The 27,666-nt window shown below is 36.0% G+C and overlaps 2 protein-coding genes across 4 annotated transcripts in view; one reads left to right on the forward strand and one right to left on the reverse strand.

Annotated features, from left to right (window-relative positions):
* Positions 1 to 27,666, forward strand: part of MED12L (mediator complex subunit 12L) — a 352,689-nt gene that overhangs the window by 271,285 nt on the left and 53,738 nt on the right. Inside the window, exons 18-32 of the mRNA XM_017854932.1 lie at positions 63 to 206; positions 1,369 to 1,532; positions 4,639 to 4,770; positions 9,147 to 9,374; positions 10,007 to 10,148; positions 11,779 to 11,899; positions 12,280 to 12,381; positions 13,442 to 13,555; positions 16,556 to 16,755; positions 19,980 to 20,168; positions 20,762 to 20,836; positions 20,952 to 21,139; positions 21,986 to 22,147; positions 24,078 to 24,189; positions 26,642 to 26,731. Of these exons, the coding sequence (XP_017710421.1) occupies positions 63 to 206; positions 1,369 to 1,532; positions 4,639 to 4,770; positions 9,147 to 9,374; positions 10,007 to 10,148; positions 11,779 to 11,899; positions 12,280 to 12,381; positions 13,442 to 13,555; positions 16,556 to 16,755; positions 19,980 to 20,168; positions 20,762 to 20,836; positions 20,952 to 21,139; positions 21,986 to 22,147; positions 24,078 to 24,189; positions 26,642 to 26,731 (2,163 nt within the window). The remainder of the gene's footprint in view (positions 1 to 62; positions 207 to 1,368; positions 1,533 to 4,638; positions 4,771 to 9,146; positions 9,375 to 10,006; positions 10,149 to 11,778; positions 11,900 to 12,279; positions 12,382 to 13,441; positions 13,556 to 16,555; positions 16,756 to 19,979; positions 20,169 to 20,761; positions 20,837 to 20,951; positions 21,140 to 21,985; positions 22,148 to 24,077; positions 24,190 to 26,641; positions 26,732 to 27,666) is intronic.
* The window catches only part of P2RY12 (purinergic receptor P2Y12), a 47,009-nt gene that overhangs the window by 18,211 nt on the left and 1,132 nt on the right, over positions 1 to 27,666 (reverse strand). The window contains exon 1 of one of the 3 annotated variants that reach the window (XM_017854937.1): positions 6,195 to 6,276. The exons of the other annotated variants lie outside the window; for them this stretch is intronic. The gene's annotated coding sequence lies outside the window, so the exon portion shown is untranslated. Of the gene's footprint in view, positions 1 to 6,194; positions 6,277 to 27,666 lie in introns of those variants that run through there. 3 annotated transcript variants of the gene reach the window in all.

The following is a 27,666-nucleotide window of genomic DNA, read 5'->3' on the forward strand; positions in this document are numbered from 1 at the left end:
TATCTTAGTAAAATATTATTTGGAATATTGGTCTTACAATATTTTTGCTTATGTTTGCACAGATTTCTAACAATGTGCTAGAACAAATCACAAGCTTTGCATCGGGAACATCCTATCATCTCCCTTTGGCTCACCACATTCAGCTCATCTTTGATCTCATGGAGCCAGCACTGAACATCAATGGACTAATTGACTTCGCAATACAGGTGTCAAAGAGGCCATGTTTCTCTTACTTTTAGGAAAGCAAATCCACCAGGCATTGTGCAATTTAAAGTGAGCCAATTAGCTGGGCACAGTGGCTTGTGTTTGTAATCCCAGCACTTTGCGAGGCCGAGGTAGGAGGATTGCTTGAATCTAGTAGTTTTAAACCAGCCTGAGCAACTTACTGAGACCCCATCTCCACAAAAAATTTAAAAAGTAGCTGGTTGCATGCCTGTAGTCCCAGCTACTTGGGAGGCTGAGGGCAGGAGACTCACTTAAGCCCAGGAGATCAAGGACACAATGAGCCATGATCATACAACTGCACTCAAGCCTTGGGACAGAGCAAGGCCCTGTCTCGAAAGAAAGAAATAAAATTTAAAAAATAAAAATCAAATGAACCAATTGCTGTGCATTAACATTATTTTATGGACATAGTACATTTTTGAATAATTTAGACATGGTGAATTAACAGTCTTAAACTAACATTTTATTTATAGTCATGTTCATAGTTTCCAATTAAATAATTATAACTGGTGCCAAAATATATGCCATTTAAAATGTGTGAGTTTTGAGTGCTTCTTCTGTTTTTTGTTTGTTTGTTTGTTTTCTTTTGGTCTTTTTTATTTTGTTTAAGGAAAGATGAAAGTTTATTTGCTCTTTATAATAGAGCATGTTTTAAATTAAGAGCCAAAACAAACCTTATAATTGGATTTGCCCCACTTTTATTTCTTATACACATTTGAGTTCATTATTTACTTCTGTTATTAGCAAACAGAAATAAGACTTGGTTTCCTTTGTTTATTTTATAGGAGATATTAAGTTTGTTAACAAAAAGAAAAGCCAAATAACTTTCATTTTATTAAAAAGAGAAAGGGGAGAAAAGTGAGGGGTGGGGTTTTCTAAAATTATACAGTCCAGAACCTTGCACTGCCATAAAGTTTCAGTACCTTATTTCAGCACTGGCTATTTCCTGATTGTATACATCCTGATGTCTAGACAGAAGAACAACTTTATGAATTGGAAAAGGATTAAAAATTTTAAAAAGGTTAAATTCAGGGAATGTATTTGTAGTGGAATGAGTCAGTATATCTATGGTTTGTAAAAATAAGTGTTTTCTCCATTTGTTTTGGCACCTACATTTTTATTCAGTTTTTTCTCCTGTTATAGTTACTAAATGAACTGAGTGTTGTGGAAGCTGAACTGCTCCTAAAATCCTCCAGCCTGGCAGGAAGTTATACAACAGGACTGTGTGTCTGCATCGTGGCTGTTCTCAGGCGCTATCACAGTTGTCTGATCTTGAATCCTGATCAGACAGCCCAGGTGTTTGAAGGGTTGGTATACAGCATGTCATTGTTGTTTTTCCAATCTTGGAATGTATAACTAGTGATGAAATATTATAGTAGTTTTAAAAGAAAAATAGTACTGATACCTGTTTTAATTAAAACATAAAGAACAGTCTTGCCAGAAAACATTGATCAAAAAGATCTGAGCATGTCAAGTATGTTCTTCCTAATAATGTGTGATTCCTTCCTCCCTTCCTCCTTGCCTTTCTTCCCTCTCCCTGGTTTCTAAGAGTACAAAGCCAGTCATTTATAGCACTCTATGGTTAATGTTAGCCAGCATCCTGCCATATTATGAATAGTGAATGCTGGAACTTTTTTGTTCATGTAATTTCAGTTTATGTTTGCAGACTCAACATCAGATAAATTTTGCATACATTATCATCTTAGAAATTTGGTTCTTCAATTTCATTTCTTTGATTAAAGGTATCTTTTGATAAGAATTAACCTAGAACAAATGACTTCATTCTTGGTTGTAGGCTGGGGCTTACTCTACTAGTGAAGTTGGACTACGGAAATAGCTAATATCACCCCCATTAAAGACTGAGGCTAAGAGCACCAAATTAGTGTAATGAGCTCTCAAAGACCTACATAAGCCGCTTTTTATCCACTCTCCACTCCTTTCTCCAGGGCTTTTTATTTAAACACAGAAAGACAACTTGTTATTTCTTTCTCTTCAGTTTTTCCTTCTGAGCTCAAAAGAATCATGGGATTCTTTGGTTTTATAGTACTTTTTATTGTTTTAATCTAGCACATGTAATCAATTTATATGCTATTCTAGAATGATATAAGTTTAACAGTAGCTCTTCTGAGGAAGAAGAAATGCTACCTTTATTTGTATTAATTATGTGTTATGAAATGAAATCTGAAGCATCCTAAAAACTTTAGAATATAAGAACATTTACATATTATAATTAAGGAAATAGAGAATTATTTAATAACTCAACTGCTGTATAGAATTTGAATTTAGTATTACTTTACAGCCCAAGAAATTGAGATTCAGGCCTGTTAAGTGTTTGGTGAAGTGATATACCCTATATCACATAGCTAATAAATCTCACAGATTTTAATAAAAATCTTTTGAACTGGAAGCTTATTCATGCTGTTTAATCTATGTTCTACTTTTAAAATAGTGTATTGAAACCCATTAGTTGGTCATGAAATGAATTGAATGGGTTGTGACAAGTCTTTTGTTTTGTTTTATATTGTTATTTTGAAATTGATTTCAGTATCATTTAGTTTGGCATTGAAAATTTTTATCCTATTAAATATTCATGAAATCATATTTGACATCAACTTTGTTATATTTTTACCTTATATTAGTAAGGATAAGTATTATTCTTAAGACTATTATTTCACTTCTTTGTACTTATGTGAATGAGTACACTGGATCACGATGTGAAATGTTTTTCTTATTGCTGGCAAATCAAAGAAGTTGAGGAAACACTCACTACTGTATGATGGATACCTAAACCTAACAGACTCTCAATAAATGTTTATTTACTTTAGTCACAAAATAATTCTTTGCTTTATGGATAGTAACAGGATTTTGTTTAACTTTTATTTTAGAATAAGAAGGTACAAGTACAGGTTTATTACAAAGGTATATTGCATGGTGCTGAGGTTTTGGGGTATGATTGAAACCATCAGGAAGTGAGCATAGTACTCAGTAGGTAGTTTTGCAGACCTTTCCCCCTCTCTCTGTCTCCCCACTTCAGTAGTCCACAGTGTCTGTTCTTCTCATCCTTATGTCCACGTGTACCTCATGTTTGGCTCCCGCTTACAGTGAGAATATGTGCTTGACTTTCTGTTTCTGCATTAGTTTGCTTAGGATAATGGCCTGCAGCTGCATCTATGTTGCTGCATGATTTTGTTCTTTTTTATGGCTGCATAGTTATTGGTTTGCTTGTTTATATAATTAACAGGTTGACTCATTACTTTTCTTCTTAATTATGTGACACTTTTGTTCTAATTGGCAGCTTTTCCCTGCTGCCAGGTAGTCCCATCTGTTGATATCAATTCACTGGGTTTGGGATACTGCATTGCCATTTCCTCAAGAAGTCTCATTGGTTCCACCTATGGTACTTGTGATTCCATTGTCCTTCTTGGCCTAGACATCCTATGCTCTCTCCACTTTGCCCTTTCCCCTGAATGGTAGAGAGGGATTTGATCTGGGAGTCTGGAAACCTAAGCTGTCGTCTTGCTTCTGCTAGAACTAGCTCTTTGCCTTTAAGCAAGTCACCCCGCCTTTCTGCCTCTCTGAGCCTTCTTTATACAATAAGGATGATGAATCAGATAGTTTCTAAAGCTTTTTTCATCTTTAATAATCTGTCATCTGTGACTCCATTAGTGTAATATAATGGCTGAGCCCTGTAACAAAATACAAGACGGTGATGGAATGAGATGCACAGATAGGTGAATGGACCACGAGTGTTTACATCTGTGGTTGTATGGCTTCTGTGTTTTATGGACTATGAACAAAGAGGCCTATAACTACAGGAGTTGTAGAGAATATAACAAAACAGAAGAGGCTTTATCTTCTTATATAAGATAAACTAAAATAAATTTCTTTCTAGTTTGTATACATAGGGGAATGTATACATGCGTACGGGGAATGTGACTGCAAACGAAGAACTGCTTGTGCACTTGAAAATGGGTTTCCCAGATTGACTGCTTTGAAGAATTGCTCCTTTACAAAGGAGAACACTTGGGAATCTTTGCACACTGACTGTATTTGTGAATCTTTTTACTGAGGAGGTGGGGGCTCTCTACAACAGTTTTCCTTTTGTGTCTCAGTCACAGCAACTTAATTGGTGGATTCCTCCATACATACCTTCTTTATGAAGGAATTTCTTTCATTGCTTTTGTATCTTGTCGTCAGTGACATTTCTGAAGTTTTTTTTTATATCTACTATTTCAGTGTCATAATAGAAAAATTATATTGTACTGAGTTATTTACTATTCTATTTATTAGTTTCAACAATCCGATATCTTTTTTCTTACCCAAGTAATACATATTTTCCCTCTAAAAGAGTCAGATGATAACCCATATAGTAGCAAATATGTGGCTCATTTCTTCATATATTTTTCTCCTCAGGTTGTGTGGTGTGGTCAAGCATGTCGTAAACCCCTCAGAATGTTCTTCCCCTGAAAGATGCATCTTAGCCTACCTCTATGATCTCTATGTGTCATGTAGCCACCTCAGAAGTAAATTTGGAGACCTCTTCAGGTGAGTAGAAGAGACTCAAAAGGACAGAAATAGGATCATGGCTATGTTTGTTAGTGACCCTGGCAATATTGTCATCCTTTTGAATAATGAAAGCTAATTGCAATTGTATCTATTAGGCAGTAATTTTGATATACTCAAGATTTGTTGAAACTGAATATTAAAATACATAGGGACAATACACGATAGATTATAATAATGTGTGATCATAGGTTTTTTTTTTTTCCCCCGATATTGAAATGATGTTAGGTCTTAAACTCTCTAACTTTGATTTTATTTCTTCAATGAATAAGGTATTTCTTAAGATTTTACATTCTCTATATGTTGTACAGACAATGAATTTTAGGTAAGTCCTACTGAAGTAATGATTATTTGATGTATCTTTCCATTTGAAGTTTAAAATTCAGTTTGGGTTATAAATCTAATAGATCAATGAGGCAGCTCTTTATATTTTGCTTTATTTGTATCTCTTGTGCTTTTGATATCCACCTTTTCTGAGCCGACTTTTTGCATTAGCTTTAATATCCTTTGGGCATTACAGTGTTTCATTTTTTATTTCCAGTGACTCACAGAAGGTTCTATAGCCCCATTCAATTTTCTAGAACTTTTTCATACTGTGTTTACTTTTCCTCTTTTTTACAAAAACAATTTGCTGTTTAGCAGATAACTTTTCATGTGTTAATGAGTTTTAAAAAATGACCAGTACCCTCACTGAATAACATTAAATCAGTGTGCATTAAAAGTAGGAAACCTGGTTTCTATTACAGATTGTATTTGATTCAGGTTCAGCTTGATAAATGCTATCTAATGTTTCCTGGTATGAAAAAAATAGAACTGAATTAATCATAAAAAGGTACTGTAAATTCTGCAGTTAACCTACTTGCTATCTTAGATTAAAATTCATGACCTGATAATGATAGTGGTATTTGATTCCTGTCAATACATCTTATTGCTTAAGGAATATTTTATTGTTTAATGAGTCCAGAAAATTGTATTTTTATAAATATTTTTATTTTCATAATACTCTTATCCAGAATTCATGTTGAATTATTTTTTGCTGTAGCTATAGCCTTTTATTACAAATTACTGTAAGTGTGAGAGACAGTATTCTGTGCTTTGCTCTTGAAATCACCCCACTCAGAACATTCTTTCAGAGGTATTTGTATGCTGACTTCTTCACTCCGTTTGTCTTTCTGCTTCCATGGCCATTCCTATTGCAAATAGCATCCCCAGCTTCCTGTCATTCGTTGTATCTTAGCACTTGCTACCCCCAGAGGCAGCACTAGTGCTGGAAAGTAAATGCTTATTTAATGTTATTTTGAGGACAATTATTAACTACAGATGGGTAGGAGGAGAGTAGTAGAAGGTAATAACTAGCAAAACAAATTTGGAATCCAGAAGGAGGTAGAGAAAGGATGTTCAATTACCGTTTTCTTTCCTTTGTCGTACCTCATATCCACTTTGTTTGTAAATTCTGTGAGCTCTGCCTTCCAAGCATCTCTAGAACCTGCCTGTTCTTTACCTTCTCTTTATCGCCATGGATACCTCTTGCTGCGACCATTGCAGAGCTCTTCTAACTGGTTTCCTTGCTTGCACCCTTAACTCTAAAACACAGTCTTAACATACCCACTAAAATGATCCTTTTAATACACGAATGATTCACAGGCTTTCAGTGACTTTTCACCCACTCAGAATAAAATTCACCATCCCTACATCGCCTTCAGGATCTTCAGGGTCCCATCTTCTCTTCCACCCCTTTCCCTCTGTTTATTCTGGTGACACAGACTTTTTACTGATCAAACACTCTAAGAATGACCCATGGCAGGGCTTTTGCACTTTACCTTACATTGCTTGTGATACTTGTCCTCAGTTACTAGTGTGCCTCACTCCCACACTTCACTCATGACTGCCTCCCTGAGCACACCATTTTAAATAGCACCCCCATGTCATCATTCTGAACCTCAGCACTTGCTACCCCCCCATAGATTCTATATTTATTTATGGTCCAGCTCCTCCTTAAAATGTATGCTTCATGACAGCAGAAGCTTTTTCTATTTTTTTCACTGCTGTATCCCAGTGCCTAGAAGAGTATGTAGCTCTTAGTAGGCACTGCAAAAAATCTGTTGAATGATAGTTTTATCTAAAACAATTCGTATTTTTAATGGCATTAATAAAGTGTGAAAATACGTTATGAAATGGGTTAGGCTTCAAAATAATCCTTTGTGAAATATTTGAGTGGGTCTTAGGAAATATCTTTCCACGGAAATTATGTCACAATTTAAAAAATACTTACATTCCTCTCTTAGTTTACATAGAGCTTTCTGTTTCAGCTTACATTTTTCAAAGAGCTTTCTCTTACATGATTCAGTTCTTACAGCAGCCCTTTTTTTTAATAGTGAACTTCCTCAGACAGCCCCAGTAGCCTATTTGACCCTTAATACTCCTGCAGTGTGGTGCAAATAGGTTAAATGAAGTAATGCAAGTAACGTGCGCTGGGTGTGGAGATTTAGGGTACCAGCACGCAGTGAATAGAGAAATTACTTAGGGGTCAGCAGAGTGGCATATCACGGTGATTGGCACTGTCTAAAGTTTCCTCTATTTAAAAAATGAAAGAGAAATACAACTTTCTTGGGATATCTTGAAGTCAGAGAGCTATTTGTAGTTTGAGATGAAGAAAAGTGGGCAAACAAAAGCTAGATACACAGGTATTTCTATCAGTGTACTGATAAAACAACTTTAATAATTTTATCTGAAACAAGATTCCTAAAAGTTGTATGAGAGGAATATTTTTTCTGAAACACCATTCACACAGTTGCGTGAGAGGAGTATTTGGGGGAGATAACAACATTGGTCACCTCTACCACTGATTGAGCTGCTGCTGTGTGCCAAGCATTGTGCTGGGTTATTTCTATCAAGAGCTTTAACTCTCACATCAACCTCAAGAAACTGAAAATGTCATGACTCTGAATTGCTAACTTGTATTCTTCAATGACAGCCAACACATTTTTAAAAATATAAGTTGTCTGCACAGAAAGAGAATGTAGAAGATTGTATTTGCTGCCATTTAGTAAATGACTTTAGTCCTCTTTCTTAGACCAGTGCTTCCCAAGCATTAGTCTTCCCAAGCATTCGGCACTTGATATATGTGGGAGATCTTGTTGCACATACAGACTCTATACACCTACAGTAGAGGTCCAGGATTCTTTATTTTTAACAAACACCACAAAAGTGATTCTCAAGGAGTAGAGGTGAAACTACATTTTGCTAAACATTGAACTGAACTATCTCTGTTTTCTTAAACCTGTTGATAGTGGCAGTAGTTTAGGATAGAGAGTCCTTATGACTTTTCATCTTTGAGGGACTCATTCCTGGCTACCATTGATGCAAGTATGTAACAATATGGGGTTTATAAAAAAAGCTGTAGGTCACCACAAACCATGAATACATTTGCTGCCAGAAACTTAATCTATAAAACAGACTTTCTGATGCATAAAAGAGCTTTTGAATAGAGAAGGTGAATGTTGTTTATGAATTTGCTACCTACAGAAGGTAAGCACAAATGGATAAGTTTATATAGAACCTGAACTTTTAAATCACATCATTCTCTCAGTCTCATTCACAGAGCAGGTTTGGAGGAGATAGATTCTAATTCCTTTTATACTTCTAATAGTCTATATGTGATTCAGACATAACTCGCTGAAACATGAACTGTTTTCATATGATAGACCAGGCTCTTTAAAAATCTCTTAATGCTTCTGAGAAATACAACATGCTAAGTTTTTATGAATGATATAATAGTTTTTTCACTTCCATAGAATCTGTGTGTTATCCATATCCCCTTACTAGAATATAAGTTCCTTGAAGGCAAGGAATGTGCCTCTCTTCTTCACAGCTGTGCCACAGTTTCCAGAATAGTCTTGGCACACGAACTTCTACTACGTACACTATACCAGAGGAATAGTTTTGTAGGATGTATAATTAAGAGTAACACACAATTTCCCTTATGTGTAATTGAATCCTTTTTTATTTTTAAGTAATAATACTTTTCAACAACTGTTAAGACACAGTTGTTGGAAGCCATAGTAATTTCTTTGATTTTTCAAGCATGTAAAATGTAGACCATATTTTGGAAATACTTAAGATTTGTAACCAAATACCTCATTTCTGTTTTGTTGTTCCACCTACTTAGAAATTATTTACTGAGGAATTTGTACATTCCAAAGTACTTTGATTAACGCCGATTAGTAAGAAGTTCAAATTAAGAACTTATAATGTAAATCGTCTCTAGGAATGCATTACAGTTCTTGCCATTTAATATATCCTTAAGTAGTTATTCTAGTTTTATTTTTCTGTTTTAACTTTTTTTCTTATAACCTCAGTAGTGCCTGTTCAAAAGTAAAGCAAACCATATATAATAATGTGATGCCTGCAAACTCGAACTTGCGTTGGGATCCGGACTTCATGATGGATTTTATTGAGAATCCCTCAGCCCGTAGCATCAACTACTCAATGCTGGGCAAGATCCTCAGTGACAATGCGGCCAATCGCTACAGCTTTGTCTGCAATACACTCATGAATGTATGTATGGGCCATCAGGATGCTGGCAGGTGAGATGGGTTACCCTGGAATTCATGATTAACCAAAGAGTTGTTGCCTTGGTGCTTCTTTGAAATTGATGTCATTAGTAAGCGTCTGGACTCACATTTGGCTATCATTTGCTTTTTCTAAATCTTCTTTTTTTCCTTAATTCACCTCTGCACTATCTTATAATTTCCTTAACCTAAGAGACAGTGCTTTCTGATTTTTTGTGCTGGCATGAGATGTTTTCAATATGGCCAACAATTACATGATTTATTTTCAAAAACATAGAATAAAATACAAATAAAATGCCCATATTTTGAAAAAAAACTGTATTTGGGTCCACCTAAATTACATAGTATCTATAAATTTTTTCTTGCCCTTAAAAATGTAAATCGTAGCTCAGATTTATTCACGAAACTAAAATATTCTAATTCATATATGTGCCGATTGTTGCCTAACAGCATTAATTGTCAAAATATTTGAAGCCATTTTATCTTCTTCTCAAGGTTCTACTAAGTTATTTGACAAATGAATTATCTGTGAATCTAAGAAAATGACTTGTTTGATGTTAGTGAAATATATGTTAATTAAGTATATCACAGGTGAATATTTCTCTTTTGTACAAGGTTACTTTCTATGTTTTCTTTTTATTTTCTAGGATTAACGACATAGCCAATTTCTCCTCCGAGCTTACGGCTTGCTGCACTGTTCTTAGTTCAGAATGGCTGGGGGTTCTGAAGGCTCTTTGTTGTTCTTCAAATCACGTGTGGGGGTTTAATGATGTACTTTGCACTGTAGATGTAAGTTTTCTTTTCATTTAGAAATTGAACTGTGCAGTTAAATAATTAGTGGCTAATCTTTCTGCTTTTGGCTTTTATTTAATTGATTCAACTGAAATGTTATAAAATATCATTTCTTTCTCCAAAAGCAATAAACCACAATGACATTGCCATGGATTAAATACATGAAAAAAATAGAAATAAATAGAATGCATAGTTTAATCTGTAGCAGAGGGATCAAGAATTTCTTTGTTTCCTGAAATTTCCATTTAGTTGAGATTTCTTCCATATGGATGGTCTCTTCAGAGCTGTTTTTTCTTTTTACCAACTGCCCTGGGTTCCTCATAGCATGGGATATAATCTAACTAAAGCAGTTCACATTCTGAAGAGAACCATTTTGATATTTTTAAGTGCAAGGCACACTATACAAATAAAGGCTTTGTGGGGTTACATAAGAATGTCCAGCTCTAGATTCTGAGGGTGTCCAGTGTTTTTGGCAATTATGCCTGGAAGATGATAAAGAGATACCCCTCGTATATATCACTGACTTCCTTGGATGTCATGTTGCATCCATGATGTGTGTATTTCTTTAAAAATCTGTCTTGATTCTTTACTTCTCCTATTGCCACTTATTGGAGTAGTCTTTGTCCTACATTAGTATCGCTTATGCATAGTTCTTTATACATTTTTATACCTGCCTCTCAGTTGCAGGTTTACTTCTGAATTCTGCTAATCAGGACTGGTTGGATAATCCTATTTCTACATGTTCATTATATGAAAACTTATGAATTTATGTATATAGAATTCATAGATGTGGCCTGCTTTTCTGGACAAAAGAGACTTTCTTTAATATAGTTTCTTAATCTCTTAGTTGTTTTTTTAAAATTGCACTTTACCTTTTGCTTCAATTTCTCATCTAAAAAAATGGAATTAATAATACTGTGAACCTTATAGCGTTGTGCTAATAAATAAGGTGATTTTTGCAAGTTACCCATAGTCTTTGGCATGTGGTACGAATCAGTATGAAGATTGCTATTGTAGTTGTTTTTCCTGTTATTTTCTGCCAAGGTCACATGAGATCTAGAAAGGTAAATTTTTCACTGTGACTCAATTAATTTCCCCTCTGTCTCTTTTCTTCTTTTAAATTTAAGAGTCAATTGGAAACTTTCAGAGTTGTTTTAAAATGAGTTTTATCATATTAAAGAATCCTTAGTAGTTATCACTGAAAGGAACTCCAAAACCTTAGTGAGGCTTGGTTTTCAACTAGGGGGGAGCCTCCTGGTTTTTCCCTGCCTTCTAATGGTCTGACTCTTAAATGATATATCTTGTTGCCAAAATGTTTTAATGATGTTACATCTTGTAGTGATTTCCTGATTTTGCATTTTTGTTGTTTTGTTTTTCATTTGCATGTATGCAAGTCAAAGCTCAGTATTTTCTTACAGCATTGGAATGTGGGTAAACCTCATTCATTGTTTTATAAAATAGAAATAGGCCTAGAGGATAATCGTCATGATATGTTGTCATTTCCCTCTGTTGGTTCATGTTGGGATTTGAGATCTTACTGGTATTACCTACAATCTCTTAGTTATTAATCTTAGATACTACTCACAAGGTTGTTAGGTATTAAAACCTGTCAATGTTTTTCTTGAAGGTGAGTGACCTTTCATTCCATGATTCATTAGCTACTTTCATTGCTATTCTGATAGCACGACAGTGTTTTTCCCTGGAGGACGTCGTGCAGCATGTCGCACTTCCCTCTCTTCTAGCGGCAGGTAAGGCAGCATCCAGGAACTTCAGTTGCTCTTTGATTGTTGTCTTGATGGAGTGGTTTCTAACACTAAAACACAGTGGAAGGAGTATTTGAGGGTATGTATATTGGAAAGTGGTGTAGTATCAAGGTAGATATAGTAGAATTGTAATAGTTGTTGTATGCAAATTAACATGGATCACCATGAAAAAGGTGGGAAACTGCTATGTTACAGTCTGTTTTAAGAAAGCACTAAGATTTCTCAGAAAAATAGCCAGGGCCTCACTTTCTTACCATAAGGAAAATTTATTTAAATTATTCCAGGAAATTTAGCTTGATAGGAAATCTGAAGGACGTGTTCCCAAGTGTGTTAGAAAACTTGCTTTTCCAATCCCCCTTTCCTAGCTTGTGGAGATGCGGACGCTGAGCCCGGGGCGAGAATGACATGCCGACTCCTGCTTCATCTCTTCCGAGCTCCCCAGGCCTGCTTCTTACCTCAAGCAACGGGTGAGCTGACTGCTGAAAAATCTGATTGGTAGCTAAAGGTTCTAAAATGACCAAATAGGCTGTCCCTTTCTGTAATTGCCTTCTTAATTTTTTGGGCATGCCCTGGGGGTGATGAAGGGTGAGATGATACCATTCGTTGAGAGGGCTGTCAGCACCTTTAATCCGTGTAATATCAGGATGTATTGAGAAATACGAATCAAGAGTTAATAAGCAATAAAAATACCTCTGCTCTTAGGCCAAGTCATGCTGGTGGGCAGCATGGTCTTCTCACATACTGTGTGTGTTGGTTCTGAACCACACCAGAGCAGCTTAGGGCAATGGTGATTTGTTTTGTTTTGTTTTGTTTTGTTTTGTTTTGTTTTATTTTATTTTATTTTATTTTATTTTATTTTATTTTATTTTTTTCAGGACAGAGTCTCACTCTGTCACCCAGGCTGGAGTACAGTTGTGTGATCTCGGCTCACTGCAATCTCTGCCTCCTGGGTTTAGGCAATTCTCCTGCCTCAGCCTCTCAAGTAGCTGGGACTACAGGCATGCGCCACCATGCCTGGCTAATTTTTGTATTTTTGGTAGAGATGGGGGTTTTACCATGTTGGCCGGGCTGTTCTTGAACTCCTGACCTCTTGATCCACCTGCCTCAGCCTCCCAAAGTCCTGGGATTACAGGCGTGAGCCACTGCACCTGGCCCTCATTTATTCTTGTACTAAGTAGAAGGAATAAAGTAAGAATTTTAGGGGCGTTGGTGAAGTCTTTTCCTGAAGATCATTTCCATATAGGTATGCATATATTTGTCTGAGAATCAATACAAGTATGTGAAAGTCCTACTAATCTTTTTGATGTATCTCTGAGGAGGAACGACATTGTTTTAGTAAATAACAAGAAAAGGATAATTGAGGAGTACTGGCAGTGTTTCTTAGTGAATCCATGAAGCATCAATTAAAGCAAGCTAATGGCAATTAAGCACCCACAGTCTAACAATGAAAGGCTGACTGCCTGTAAATAATTACAAAACATTACTAATGATGGTGATGAGACTGTTAAAGATTTGTTGTTTTTGTAGGCAAACCTTTCCCCGGAATAAGATCATCTTGTGATAGACACCTCTTAGCCGCTGCTCACAACAGCATTGAAGTGGGAGCTGTGTTTGCTGTCTTAAAAGCAATTATGATGCTTGGTAAGATTATTCTGACCCTAAGCTTCTTGGTTAATCACCAGAAATGAAGGCAAAATAATTTATTTTCAGATTTAAATCTAGTAATATTATTGGAAATCTGATATTGTTTGATCGCTTATTCTCCTGGAAAAATTAGTTGGTTTTTCTTAGACCAAATACATAAGACTCTGAAGATTCTGTCCCTTATCTACAGTGTCTCTGGGGGAACTTACATATAATATTTTTTATGGTGTTTTAGTGGCATCATGTCTTATTCTGATGTAAAATAGGTGCTCAGACCCACAGGGTTGTTTTGCCTTCTTTGGTGGCAGAAGTCACACTTTGTGAGAGACAGGGATGACTTGGTAATCTAACTAAACATTTACATTTTATCCAGATTATGTTTCAGGAGCAGAACACCAGAAAGTCTGAGTTTTAATCTTAGTGTTTCTGCTTCTGTCATGACCCTGAACAAGTATATTTCCTTCTAACTTTGTTTTTTGATGACCCATGCAGTAGTTGCAATGATGTTGATATTATTGATAAATCAATATTAAATTTCACAATACTTTTTTTCATTTAATTCATAATGTCCAAGATGTTCTTTACATCCTTATTTGTAAGTATTCTCCTGGAATAATAGCACTGCCTTTTCTCTTCATTTACAGGGTAATACATTAAAACATTATTCTATAAATCAGAAAGGGTTTGAATAATTAGAAAGTCTAGAATTCAGACTGCCTAATTCTAACTTTGGGTACCTTCTTTTGTCTTGACTCTTATGTTCAGAAGTAGCTCCCCTTCATTAGAACAGAAATTACTGAATGGATAGGAATTGCTTTAGATGAGTCCTAAATAACATGTTTCGGGCTATAATCTTGCCCTGCTTGGGAAATGTTATTTGGTGATGATGAGGAAGGATAACAGAATTTTCAAAAAACTATCTATCAGAACTTCACCTTAAGAAAGGATACACACACAGGCCTGTGAATTTTGTAGTAAAAAGGGAAGGTAGAGCCACATCAAGGACCACAGCCTCCTCTGAGTGTAGGGGCTTATAGATTTATACAGCCAACATTAAATGCTCATTTCAGTGAGTAAAATTTCCCTACTATAATCATATTTGCAGGGAAAGTCAGTTGGTCGGTTCTACTTAATAAATTAATGTAGGGACCATGAAGATAGGAACTGGCTTTTTGCCTGTGGTATTTCTAGTGCTCATCAGAGAAACTAGCAAAGAATGAGTTTTCAATACAATTATGTTGGAAGTGTGAATCTGTAAGTGACACACATGTTAATTGCAGAAACCAAGATGAGTACCTTCTAGACACTGGCCCCATGATTTGTAGGATTGGTCTAATCTCAAGTAAAATTTGCCCACCTCTTTACGTAATTTGGAGGATTCCCTGGGTCTAAGAAGTCAGGATCAGGTCAGTTTAATGTCAGCAGAGCTTTGAGCCAGGCGAGCACTGAACACTCAATGTATTCTATTGTCTATGCAATTGCAGAAGGTCTGGCACAGACTCTGATACCTTCTCTGTTACCCTAACATCTAAACTAAATGAGGATCTCCTAGTATGGGGCTAGCAGATATGATTTTTTCTCTTTCTTTTCTTTTCCTTTCTTCTCTTATTTGCAGAAGCTGTAATTTATCCACCCTACCATGCCCTAACCAACTCTCAATTCCTATCCACCAGGATATATTTTGAGTTAGGGAGGTGGGACCATTATATCAAATTTGGTTTTTAATTTCTACAATTTAACAAGGTATAGAGGTAGTTGTTTACATCACCTAACGGTAGTGAAAGCATACTACATTTTGGTACTTTTAGAATTTAGTCTTTTCTTTCAGCTCCTGAAGTGATCTATTGAATTAAATCCTGTGGGTAAAATGAAGTTGTTACTCTTTGTGTTTGTATTTTAATGAGAAACATATGATTATATATTGATAAATTGAAATTCATTATTTATTCATCTCCTCCGCTTAAGATTTTGTAAGTAAATACTCATTAAGCCATTTTCAGCAAAGTCAAAACTTTTCTTGGTTGACTTGTGGGTTTTAAAAGGCTTTTTCCATTAACTTGGGCATTGTTTTGCCCACTTACTGCAGGCAGTGAAGGCCTACTGTAAAAGCATGTGTTGGTTCCAGGAAATTTTCTTGTCAAGGCCTATGATCCTGTGAGTAAACAGGCAAAAGTTTGAAGGCTGTGCTGTCATTTGGCAATCCTTATTTTGAATTTTTATTACTCTCTCACTTTTAAAATATGATAGTTATTTGTCTTTCATGGCTGGAGATTTCTTATTTCTAGCTATTCAAACATTCTGTTTAGTTTCTTTCCCAGAACTTTGTTATGAAGAAAACACTTTCCTTAACCTCATTTCACTAAGTATACTAGAGATTTATCAGGTAAGGTTTTCTTATTTCTATGTTACAGAGAGGAAGGTAAAAAACAGGGGTTATTCAATGAATACCCTACTTTTCAGGGCTTCCTTAGTATGCATTGCCCTTTTCCATTCCCAGGGAAATAAATCTCTCTTGTCAAGAAGTTGATAGTAAGGTGGGCTAAGGCAAAATTTTCTCTTGACCTATGGATAGAAAATAAGTCATTGTAAGAGAAGAAATGGAAAAGGGACATCTAGAAGGGTGAGTAACCCATTTTTTCCTTGTCTATAAGTCAAATGAATTTGAATACATTCATGCTTGAAATATTGGTGAAACCAATGTTCTGTGATTATTTAGTGTGATTCATAATGGCCTTTCCAAGTTTGGTGAAACTATAATCATACAAACAAAGTAAGGATCGAGTCTTGAACTTGCTTTTTCTCCATTTCTGATAAAAACTTCTCTGGGTTCATGCATTTATTCTCTTGATCCATTCTCTCTATTCCTGAACAACTGGCTATTCAATAATAATAATATTCACATATTTTAAATCCCTGAAAGCTATCCTCATTTGCTCCTCAAATATTTGGCAATATTTTGAACTTCTGTGATTTTGCTTTTGTGATTCTATTACTTAGGAGATGCCAAAATTGGCAATAACAGTGTCAGCTCTTTAAAGAATGATGACTTCACCATGAGAGGTTTGCGATGTGATGGGAATGCTGATGATATTTGGACTGCCTCACAAAATCCAAAATCCTGTGGGAAAAGCATTTCCATTGAAACTGCCAATTTAAGAGAATACGCTAGATACGTACTAAGGACTATCTGTCAACAGGTATTCTAATTTAATTTGCCTTTTACTTTGAATACATAACTCTTCTTTTGGAGAGAGCTATTTACACTTGTCGGAAACTTGTGTATAGGTGGTCCTTTTTTTCTTGCTCACTTTATTTTGAAATAATTTTAAGTTTGCTGAAAAGTTGCAAGAATTATTTTTAAAAAACTCATGTCCATCCTTTACACAGATTTACTAATTTTTACATTTTGCTACATGTGCTTTGTAATTTGTATGTGGAAATGTGGGTGCATGTCCCTATTTTTTTCTGAATCATTCATTTAAGAGTAGATTGTATATTTTATTCTTTTGAATATTGCATTATTTCATAACATAACCAAAATATAGCTATTAAACATCAGAAAATTTAGCTTTTGGTACAGTAATTTTTTCTCATCTATAGGCCACAGTTTGATTTTTTAATTGTCCCAGTATTGTTGGATTTGTCTGAGGTTTCCTGTAGATTAGCTTCAGATTATGCATCCCTGGCCAAGATACTATAGAAGTAATCTTGTGTTCTTTCAGGTAATCATGTCTGAAGGCATGTGATGCCCATTTGCACCTCAAGGGTGGTGTTAATTTTGATTAAGATGTTTCCATTGTATAGTTTCAAGATTTCCCCACTGTATAGTTACTAATTTTCCCCTTGCAATAAGCAATCTTTGAGGAGATACTTTGAGACAGTGCAAATTTTCTTCTCCTCATCTAACTCCCCCAGCTGTCATAAGCATTCATTTTCATTCTTGCCCAATCTAGTCTTTACTATGATGGTTGCAAAATGGTGATTTTTTTCCCCCCTGCTCCTCCTCTTCCTTCATAATATCAGTCTGCGTCCTGTTTTAAGGAAGAGCCTGCCCTCCTCCCCTATTTATCTATTTATTAGCCATATGGGTTATAATATACTGTACTTTGTTATTTTCATGTTCAGACTCCCAGCTTTGTCCAGCAGGAATCGATTCATCCTTTCTATCACATCATTTGACGTTTAAAAAATAGATGGTATTTTCATAGTTTCTGGCCCATGTTGTACTTTCTGTGCCCCGGACCTGGAATCAACTATTCCTCCAAGGAGCCCTTGGTTCTGTTTAGCAGAGAATGGTACTTAGAAACCAAGATCTGGGTATTATGTATGCTCATGGTTATGGAGTATCATTAATTCTAGGACCCATTTGCAGACAAAGCTAGGAAGAAAAATATATCCATACACATAAATATATGTAAATATATATATATTTATGAGGTCCTACTGATACCTTCAATTCCAATCCAACCCCACAAAGTATTTTCCCCTAATTCATATTAGTATCACCTTCTTCCATAGTAAGAATGCTGATTCCCAAAAACATGAACTTACTTATTTAATTCTATAATACATCTGAAATAGTTTTAAAATGGTACACATGGCCGGGCATGTTAAATGGGCTATCCAGTGCTTTGTCAAAAAATGATTAATTAGAATATAGTATCAAAAATGTACACTAGGTCAGGGCGCAGTGGCTCAAGCCTGTAATCCCAGCACTTTGGGAGTCTGAGGCAGGCGGATCACTTGAGGCCAGGAGTTTGAGACCAGCCTGGCCAACATGATGCAACTCCATCTCTACTGAAAATACAAAAATAAGTCAGGTGTGGTGGCACATGCCTGTTATCCTGGCTCTTTGGGAGGCTGAGGCATGAGAATCGCTTGAACCTAGGAGGTGGAGGTTGCAGTGAGCCTAGATTGCGCCACTGCACTCCAGGCTGGGTAAGAGAATAAGACTCTGTCTCAAAGAAAGAAAGATATGTAGCACACATACCACTAGGAAGAACAAACCTACCCAAAAGGAGTTGAAGATTCGTTTACAATTCCACTTTCTCTAAGGGTTTAAAATATTGTGTTCAAAAATTATTGGAACTTTTCCCATCCCTTTGAATATATTCTTTATCTGAAATGGAACTAGGTTCATTTGGTTTTGCCTTAAGTTCCTTTCTTGCCCCCAGCTCTGTCTATAGGGTAGCTTACTTCTAAAAATGAAACTATACAAAAAAGTATACTCAGAGATGTGTCTTCCCTCCCATATCCCTCTTACCAGATGATCCAGTTTTATTATTTTTTGGTTTATTCTCCCTCCCATATATTTTTTTAGAAGTTATCTTTTCTTATACAAAAAAGTGACATACTTTATATATTATTTTGTACTTTGCTATAGATGTCATATTGACTGGGTCATGTTTTTGTATTTTACAGGCATGTTATAATTATGGTAAAAGTTAATTAACTACATAGTCATATAAGTATTGAGAGGCAATTGTGCTTTGGTTCCGAACTGTGAGTGCATATTGGAATCACCTGGAGCATTTAAAACAATTTGGATGCCTAAAAAATTACTGATATCTGGGTGCCACCACCTGAGTTTGATTTAGTTAGTCTGATGTGGGCCCTGGGCATAGAATTTTATAAAGATCCCAGGTAATTTTAGTGGACAACCAGCATTGAGCCACTGGTATGGTGGTTAAGAAACAGACTTCACCCGAAATAGATCTGGGTTCAAATTAGGCTCTGTTACTGTTGGTGATTCCTTACTTTATTTAGTATAATTATTTGCCTTTGAAAAAAATGATAAAGAAAAGGCAATAGGAGTTTAAATTGCTAGAAACTCTTCAGAGGGTCATTAGCCCCATGCATCTATAGCCCCTCCACTCACACTAGACCCAGCAATTGCACTTCTATGAAATTACCCTGACAGTTATTGTATAGAAAAGAGATATGCATGAATACTTATTTATAATGATAACATTATTCATAATAGGATCAAAATGGAAGATAGTTTTCTAAATATTTGTTATAGTGTGTTCTATCTAGTCAGTGAGATAGTACAATGTTTTCCATGAAAATTATGAAGAACGTATATCTGATAGAATTGTTACATAGCAAGTTAGAAAAAACTGTCACAAAATAGTACCTAGAGCAAGACCTCACTTTCCAGTTAAAAACATACTAATATTCCCTTTATTGTTTTCTTTTTTTTCCCTTTAAAAAATGTTTTAAGCAAGGTTCTACTTTGTATTCTTTAGAAGTCAAAATGCTAGAAATTTTGTTTTAAAATTTTCTACCTACTTTATGTAATTTTTTTAATTGGAAAATTTCTGTCAGTTTTATGTTCAGTTATGCACTGTGGATTTAGTACATATTGCATATATATACCAAAAGCCAGTGCCTGTCAATCTAATTGCCCTATTATTTTTAGGAATGGGTAGGAGAGCATTGCTTAAAAGAACCTGAAAGATTATGTACAGACAAAGAACTTATATTGGACCCTGTGCTTTCAAATATGCAAGCACAGAAATTACTGCAGCTTATCTGTTATCCTCATGGCATTAAAGAATGTACCGAGGGGGACAACCTGCAAAGACAGCACATTAAGCGTATTCTTCAGGTCAGTCGTATACAGATTATGTTTCTGTCATTTGACAAATTCTTTGTAATTATAAAAAGAGTTACTTTCTCTCTTTTTTTGTCCTTACTAATTCGTGATTTCACTTAATCCTGATTTTTATTCCCCACATTTTCTGTGGAATGACATACTTTATTTTTGGGTGGATATACATGCTGCAAATTGTATATAATCATCAAACAAATATTGCTATTTTAAGTCAGTATTGTATTTACATGAGAAATATGCTTCAGAGAGGGGGCTATGTTAAATATATTATTAAATGAATATTGAAATCATTTTGGAATGGGATTGGTTAAATAGATTTTTAAAGGAGAAATGCTTATTTAGTTTCAGTGCATAGCTGAGTCAGGCACAATATTAACTATTTAATTAATAATTAATGTTTCTGTTTGTTGGTTTGTGTCACTACTGGATATATATGCAACAAGTCTGGGAACCTTTTGACTCATATGAATTCTTGTATTGTGTATGATTATTCTGCTCTTTCTTCAGAGAAGGAGTACTGTAAGGAATTACTGTATTTTAACACATTTGATACCCATCATGTTTTAATTCTTTCCATTTTTTCCCAGAATCTTGAGCAGTGGACACTGAGACAGTCCTGGTTAGAACTCCAGCTAATGATCAAACAGTGCTTGAAGGACCCTGTGAGTTTGTATTGAAAGCTTATCTCTGTATGAAATTTTATAAAAAGCAAAACACGTTGATGTTTGAGGATAAGGGAATACACATATGTGCCAGTATTCTTATATCTAACTCTAGGGCTCTGGTTCTGTGGCCGAAATGAACAACTTACTGGACAATATTGCAAAGGCAACAATAGAGGTATTCCAGCAGTCTGCGGACCTAAATAATTCTTCTAATTCTGGCATGAGCCTCTTCAACCCAAACAGTATTGGAAGTGCTGATACAGGTAGCACAAGACAGAATGGAATAAAGACATTCCTAAGGTATTTTTGTGTGTTGTTTTATTGATCTGTCATGAATTTCTCACAAGTAACGGTAAATTTTGTGTAGCACAGTGATTTTTCTTTAAGTCCCAGGAATGTGAAGAACATAGTTACTTGTAAGTGGTGATTACCATTATTTTAATAAGTTAATGAGTAAAGCTGGGGTGGATGATAGCTTTGCATTTGGAATATTTGATGGAGTAGGACTAAACACCTTGAAACTGCAGGTGAACTCAGGTTTGGTTCATGCTTTCAGTGTCCCTTGGTCTACTGTGTTATGTGGTATTCATTATATGGGAAACACTTTTCCCACCATTTTTATTGATTTATCATTTTGCACAAATATATCCTGATAATTTTTGTGCAGAATTAGAACCAGTAGGCATATAAAATCTTAAAGTAATTATTTAATCATGAAAGGCAGATTGATTTGTATTTCATCATTTTGGCATAAAGTATAACTAGCGAATTTTAAACTTTAAAAATTAGCTATTAGTATGCTTACATATAGTATTTCATATTGTAACTGTGACAGAAAAATATATTGTTTGTTGGACAAAGTGATTGTTTTTAATCAGAGACGGGGTCATAGGAAAACATTAAAATCAGTTTAGTTACAATATCCTTCCAGAACTGCATGCTTTATTGCTTTCTGTAAGCTTAGGTGGAAAGCTCATGCAAATGCCTAGTGTTCGGAAAAAGGAAAGATAATACAGAAATAAAAGGGAAATTTTGGAACAGTCTGTGTGTCTCATACATCAAAGTTTTGCTTTGGAGTTTCTGTTATAACTGTGAGAGCGGGGGAAAGGATGCTTTCTCTGGTGTAACACCTGTTTCTGATTTTAGTTCCTCCGAACGCAGGGGCGTATGGTTGGTGGCCCCCCTCATTGCCAGGCTGCCAACTTCTGTGCAAGGAAGAGTGCTGAAAGCTGCTGGGGAAGAGCTGGAGAAGGGACAGCACTTGGGTTCTTCTTCCAAAAAGGAAAGGGACAGACAGAAACAGAAAAGGTGTGAGTGGAAGATGTGCGTCTCTGTGAGAGTTTAAAGAATAATTGAGAAAGTCTCACTTCCTATAAACCCGTGTGGTCATTGTACCCACAGTCCACTGAAATTTAGTTTTTAAATGGAACTGGAAATATTCTGTTAGGCAAGGCTGTCTTCTTAAAAAGTTTCAGGTTATAATCCTTAATACATTAGTTCTCAATTCTGCCTTTATATCCAAATCACTGCTGAACTGTTAAAACCAGTGATTTCTGAGACCCGCTTTAGACCAAATGAATCAGATCTGGATAGCTACCTGATCCCTGTATTTTATTTTTAATTATTTCTATTTTTTTTTAATTATTTAGGTATTTATGTTTAAAATAAATATAATGTATAATTCTGGCATGTTGGTGTCTGAACTAGTTGCTCATATTTTTAACATTTAGGGCTCCTATTCTAGACTAGACATTAAAACTCCTAGGCTACCACTACTCATGTTTTCTTAATTTATTTTATGCCCAAGAAAAGGTTTCCAGTAATTATATTTGAAAACTGTGTTACTGAGAAAGAACAAAACCTCACCCTAATGTGAAAATGCCATGAAACCTAGGAGTAAAGGAAAAAAATTGACAGTTTCTTCCATTAAAAAAAATATTTTAAGCATATCGGTTTCTTGTCCGCTAATGAATAATACTATAGTAGCCACCATTTATTGACCGCTTACAAAATGGCAACTCCTCTCTAAAACTCATTATGTACATGAGCTTTTAAAATTATCATAGCAATCATGTGATAGTTACTCTCATTCTCTTCTTTATATCATGTTGAAACTGAGGCACTTAAAGGTTACATGAGTTGCTCCAGGACACACAGTGAAGGACATAAAGCCTGGGTTTAAATCCAGGAGGTCTGGCTTCTGAGCCTGTGCTCTTAACTACAGTACATTTTGGTAGAGACCCAGCATTGTATGTATTGTATTTGTTTTTCATCTGGTTGTTTTACCATCTTGGCCAGCATTAATTAACCAACAAGAGGGCATAATTTTAATTTTCAAATCATATTTGCTAATAGTCGAGTGTATGTGCATTGCCTCACTTCCCACAGGCAGGACAGATGGCATTGAAGAGACTTGAAAGATCATTCTTCCCACGTCAGGGGCTCTTCATTCTGCCCATGTGGGATGATGCTGATTGAAGTATTTTGGCCTAGTTCTCATTTTAAGAAATTTTTATTTCCAACATGGCGCTTTGTTTGTCAATATGATTTGTTGATTGTTTTCTCATTGAGGACATTTTGTTAAAATGCCAATTTAAAACAGAATTTTTAACCAAATGCCTTGACACCCCTCTACCAGTGGAGGCTACGGGCTGTGTTGGAGCCTGTGGGCTGTGTTGGAGCTGCACACTAGAGGTCGCTAGCAAATACTCTGTTTTTGGAATCCTCAGTGCTGGCTGCTAAATTAGCACTACTTAATACCCTGCTTTTTGGTCTTGGGAAATGTGCTGAAAAACAAACCCCAAAACAAGCTCAACAGACATATAGGCCTCTTTTCCCAGACTCTAAAATAAGAGTTTTATGTGAGAACTTTAAACATTTTTAATTTTATCCTGTGTATAAATTGATATTCTTTCTGATGTATGTTTTAAAATCCTGCATATTGATGTAGAACATGAATTCACTGTCTTCTACCCTCCCTGCCTGACATGCGCATGTACAGTATGGATTGATGGTAGTTTGAGAATGGCTTCAAGGGCAATTAGAGCATACCAAGTGATTTAGAAGCATTACAGTGGCTTTTAATCTTATAAGTAGAGGTATGATTTAAATTTTCAAGCAGCCTTTGGTTATTTACCACTTCCCTTATTTATCTAATAGTGAGGCAAAGAAATGAATGTTGCCAGAGGAAGTAATGCATTATTTCTAACTAGATCTGCTGTTATTACTTCCTTTGTAGTATGTCTCTTTTGAGTCAACAACCCTTCCTCTCACTGGTACTTACCTGCCTTAAGGGACAAGATGAACAAAGGGAAGGCCTCCTAACATCTCTCCAAAATCAAGTTAACCAGGTAAAGTATAGTATAATATTAAGCCAGGCAAATATCTTTCTAATGGCATTCATTTATTTGCCTTTCAAATACTGAAATTAAATTAAAAAGGGCTGGGTGAGGTGGCTCATGCCTGTAATCCCAGCACTTTGGGAGGCCGAGGCTGGTGGGCCACTTGAGGCCAGGAGTTTGAGACCAGCCTGGCCAACATGGTGAAACCCCATCTCTACTAAAAATACAAAAATTAGCGGGGCATGGTGGCGTGCGCCTATGATCCCAGCTACTCGGGAGGCTGAGGCAGGAGAATTGCTTGAACCTGACGGGCAGTGACTGCAGTGAGCTGAGATCGCGCCATTGCACACCAGCCTGGGAAACAATAGTGGAACTCCGTCTCAAAAAAAACAAAAACAGGAACAAACAAAAAAAACTAATAAGAGTACAAAATGTTTTGAGAAGATGCTGAGAAACAATCCATGCCCTGTTCTTCTACCTGGCATTCTAGACACCACAAGATTAACAACGTTATATTAATGATATGTACAATAAATCTGTACAGCCTATAAAAGTAAAATTTTACGTATTGCATATAACTTCGAAGTATCTGCCCCTCTCCTAACTTTGCCTCATAGGAGAGGACCTGGAGGAGTCTATGCTGCAGTAGACATGGCAGTGAGTCCAGCTCCTCAAGCTTGGATGCCACATTATCAGGCATAGTTTCAGCTTGAAATCTGTAGGTTCAGAAACTCACTTTTATTGATGCCAACCAAATACACAAGAAATAAATCGGAAAGCATATTTGTTTATTTAGAAATAATTTGGACATTGCCTTTTCACCAAACACAGTTCTCCTGGTCACTGTTCGGGGCTCTTGCATCTATGTACTATAAGGAGACTGAGCATTCACAATAGAAATTGGAGAGCATGGAATTAAGCAAAGTGGATAGATTGGTCTTATGAGGTGTTTTATCCTGATGCAGAGCCTAATTGACCCCTTCTTGTGGCACTGTGTTTCTGTGACACCATGTCTTTCCCTCGAATGGTACTAGATGGACATGGACAAGGACACTTAATCTTTTTTGATCCTGCTGTCATTTCTTGCCTTTTGGATATGAGAGATCTAGATATAGCAGTCATAGTGAACCTTTTTAAATGTAAGTCACATATTACCTCAGTATACCTAATATAAAAATTCTAGCTGATAAGGGCAGGCATGATTTGACACTGGCTCTCTCGTCTACCTTGTCTCCTACCAGTCATGGCCCTCTTTCCTCCACTGTTGTTGCACTGGCTGGCCATGTTACTGTTCCTTGAACTTGCTGAGCAAATTCTCATTTCAGTGCCTGTGCATCTTTTCTTACCTTTTGGTGGAAAGATTCCCTTCCAGATATTAGCATGGCCTGCTCCCTTCCTTCATTCAGATCTCTTTTCAGATGTTACCTCCTTCGGGAGGCCTTGATCACCCTCTAAAAGTAGGACCATAGCTATTCTCTATGCCATTGCATGCCTCAAATGACTTGTTACACTTAGTTTTCTTTGTCCCACTACTATTATTTGAACTCCATGAGAGCTTGTTTAGTTAACTGCCTTGCCCCCTTAAGCCAGCCTTGAGGAGAGGTTCATTTCTTTTGATGAGATTTAGGAAGTGCTTTCATCTCACCATGCAGGGTACTTACAGGTCATCTGTTGGGAGGGGGTACTTTTGCATGTGACTCATTTGAACGCTTTTAAGATGACTCTCATTAACGACCATATTTCAGAGCATGGTAGGGTTTCTGTTGGTGGTTTTTTATTTTGTTTTGAATTGCAATTTTTTTTTTTTTTTGCTCATGTCATCTGATTCTAGGGTGTTGCCCACTTGTGGCTCCCTTTCCTAAGCAAATTTTTCCTTTTCCAGCATTAGTATGAGTCAGTGAGGAAGTGAAGAAGCAGCCCACTTTATAAACTGATAAGCCACTTGGCTGATGTCTACAATGCCATATTTTTCAAAGCACTGTGCATTCTCTTTATCAAGGAAGACACATACATAAGATAGCAGACCTTCTCTTCTATAAAACATCAAAATAATACATTTGCTAGGATTCACAGCAAGTCCCTAGAAATGTAACACAGGACTGAGGCAAAATGTAATTCTGTCTCTCCAGTGTTTTTCTTCGTAAGACCGATGAGGTAATGTATTTTAAAAGTTTTTATTAATGCTAAATGTGATGCCCTCTCAAGCATTTTCCCAGACTTAATCATAGGCTATATAATTATATAAGATTTTCTTCTTCCACCTAGAAAGGCAAATGCAAAATAACTAGCCAGATTTCTGTCTGCATGGAGGAAGAAGAAAGCTAAAATTTTATTTAGCTTTGTTTCTTAATTTGTTAAAGATAAGAAGTTGCTTTTGCTATCAGTATAAAGCTCAATTTATCTTTAAATGAGAGAAAATTAAACTTTAATGGAGAGAAAAGATTTCTTTTCCTGATCTTAGATTTTAAGTAACTGGAGAGAAGAACGATACCAAGATGACATAAAAGCGCGGCAGATGATGCACGAAGCATTGCAACTCCGCCTAAATTTGGTAAGAGACATTTCTAGTATTTTCCCTTCATTAAACATATCTACATGTGAAAATAACTCCAGCTTTCCACTTCTCCTAAGTGCAAAGTCTGCATTACAAGGTGAGGCCTTCCACTCTTTGCTGTCTGTAACTACTTCCCTGTTTCTAAAGCCTTCTGTTTCCCTTGCTGCTTTCCTTCCTGTCTGGTCATACTTCCAGACAGTGCTAGGTATTTTAAGCTTTGATTTGCCTTCTTTACCTCTACCCTAGTGAATCTTTCCTTCTCTTCCGTTTGTGCTAAGCGTAGGTCTGAGAAGACTATTATAAGTGTTAGCTTCTACTATACTTATTTAAAACCATTTAAAAAGTCTTTTAACTCAAAGTTTTGTCCAACTTTCCATCAAATTGATTATAAAGACAAATCCCACAGAGAAGTTTTATAGAAATTTAAAATTTCTCACATATTGTGCATTCCTTTGAATTTTCTTTTCCCATCAGGCAGGTCCAAGTGCAGGCCTCTATGGGGGATGGCCTGCCTGATACTTTTGCAGTTGTTTCTAACCTCGTCCCAACATGTGAACTGGTAGGCGTGCGGGCCAAGCCTCCTGCCCATCACTGCTGTGCTAGTGGATGCTTCCATATGGTATTATGATAGCAGGCTTAGATTCAATAGTAATTGTACAGCAAACACAAAGTTGCAAGTTGCAGATAATTGGATTACATGACTTTGGCATTATTCAGGTTTAATTCAACTATAATTGCATCATAAAAATGGACATCATAAAAGATTTGGAACAAAAGAAAACTAAGTTTATTGGTGCCCACATTCAGATACTCACTTCCCTTCTTCATTTTATTTAATTTTTGAATGAACTGTGCTGAAAGAACTAAAAATAGTGATAAACATGTAGGTAAGTGAGAGAAAAGATAAGATAATCTATAAACTAGAGCATCCC

Source organism: Rhinopithecus bieti, unplaced genomic scaffold (genome assembly GCF_001698545.2).
Source record: "Rhinopithecus bieti isolate Rb0 unplaced genomic scaffold, ASM169854v2 scaffold_36840, whole genome shotgun sequence".
Classification (NCBI taxonomy): domain Eukaryota; kingdom Metazoa; phylum Chordata; class Mammalia; order Primates; family Cercopithecidae; genus Rhinopithecus; species Rhinopithecus bieti.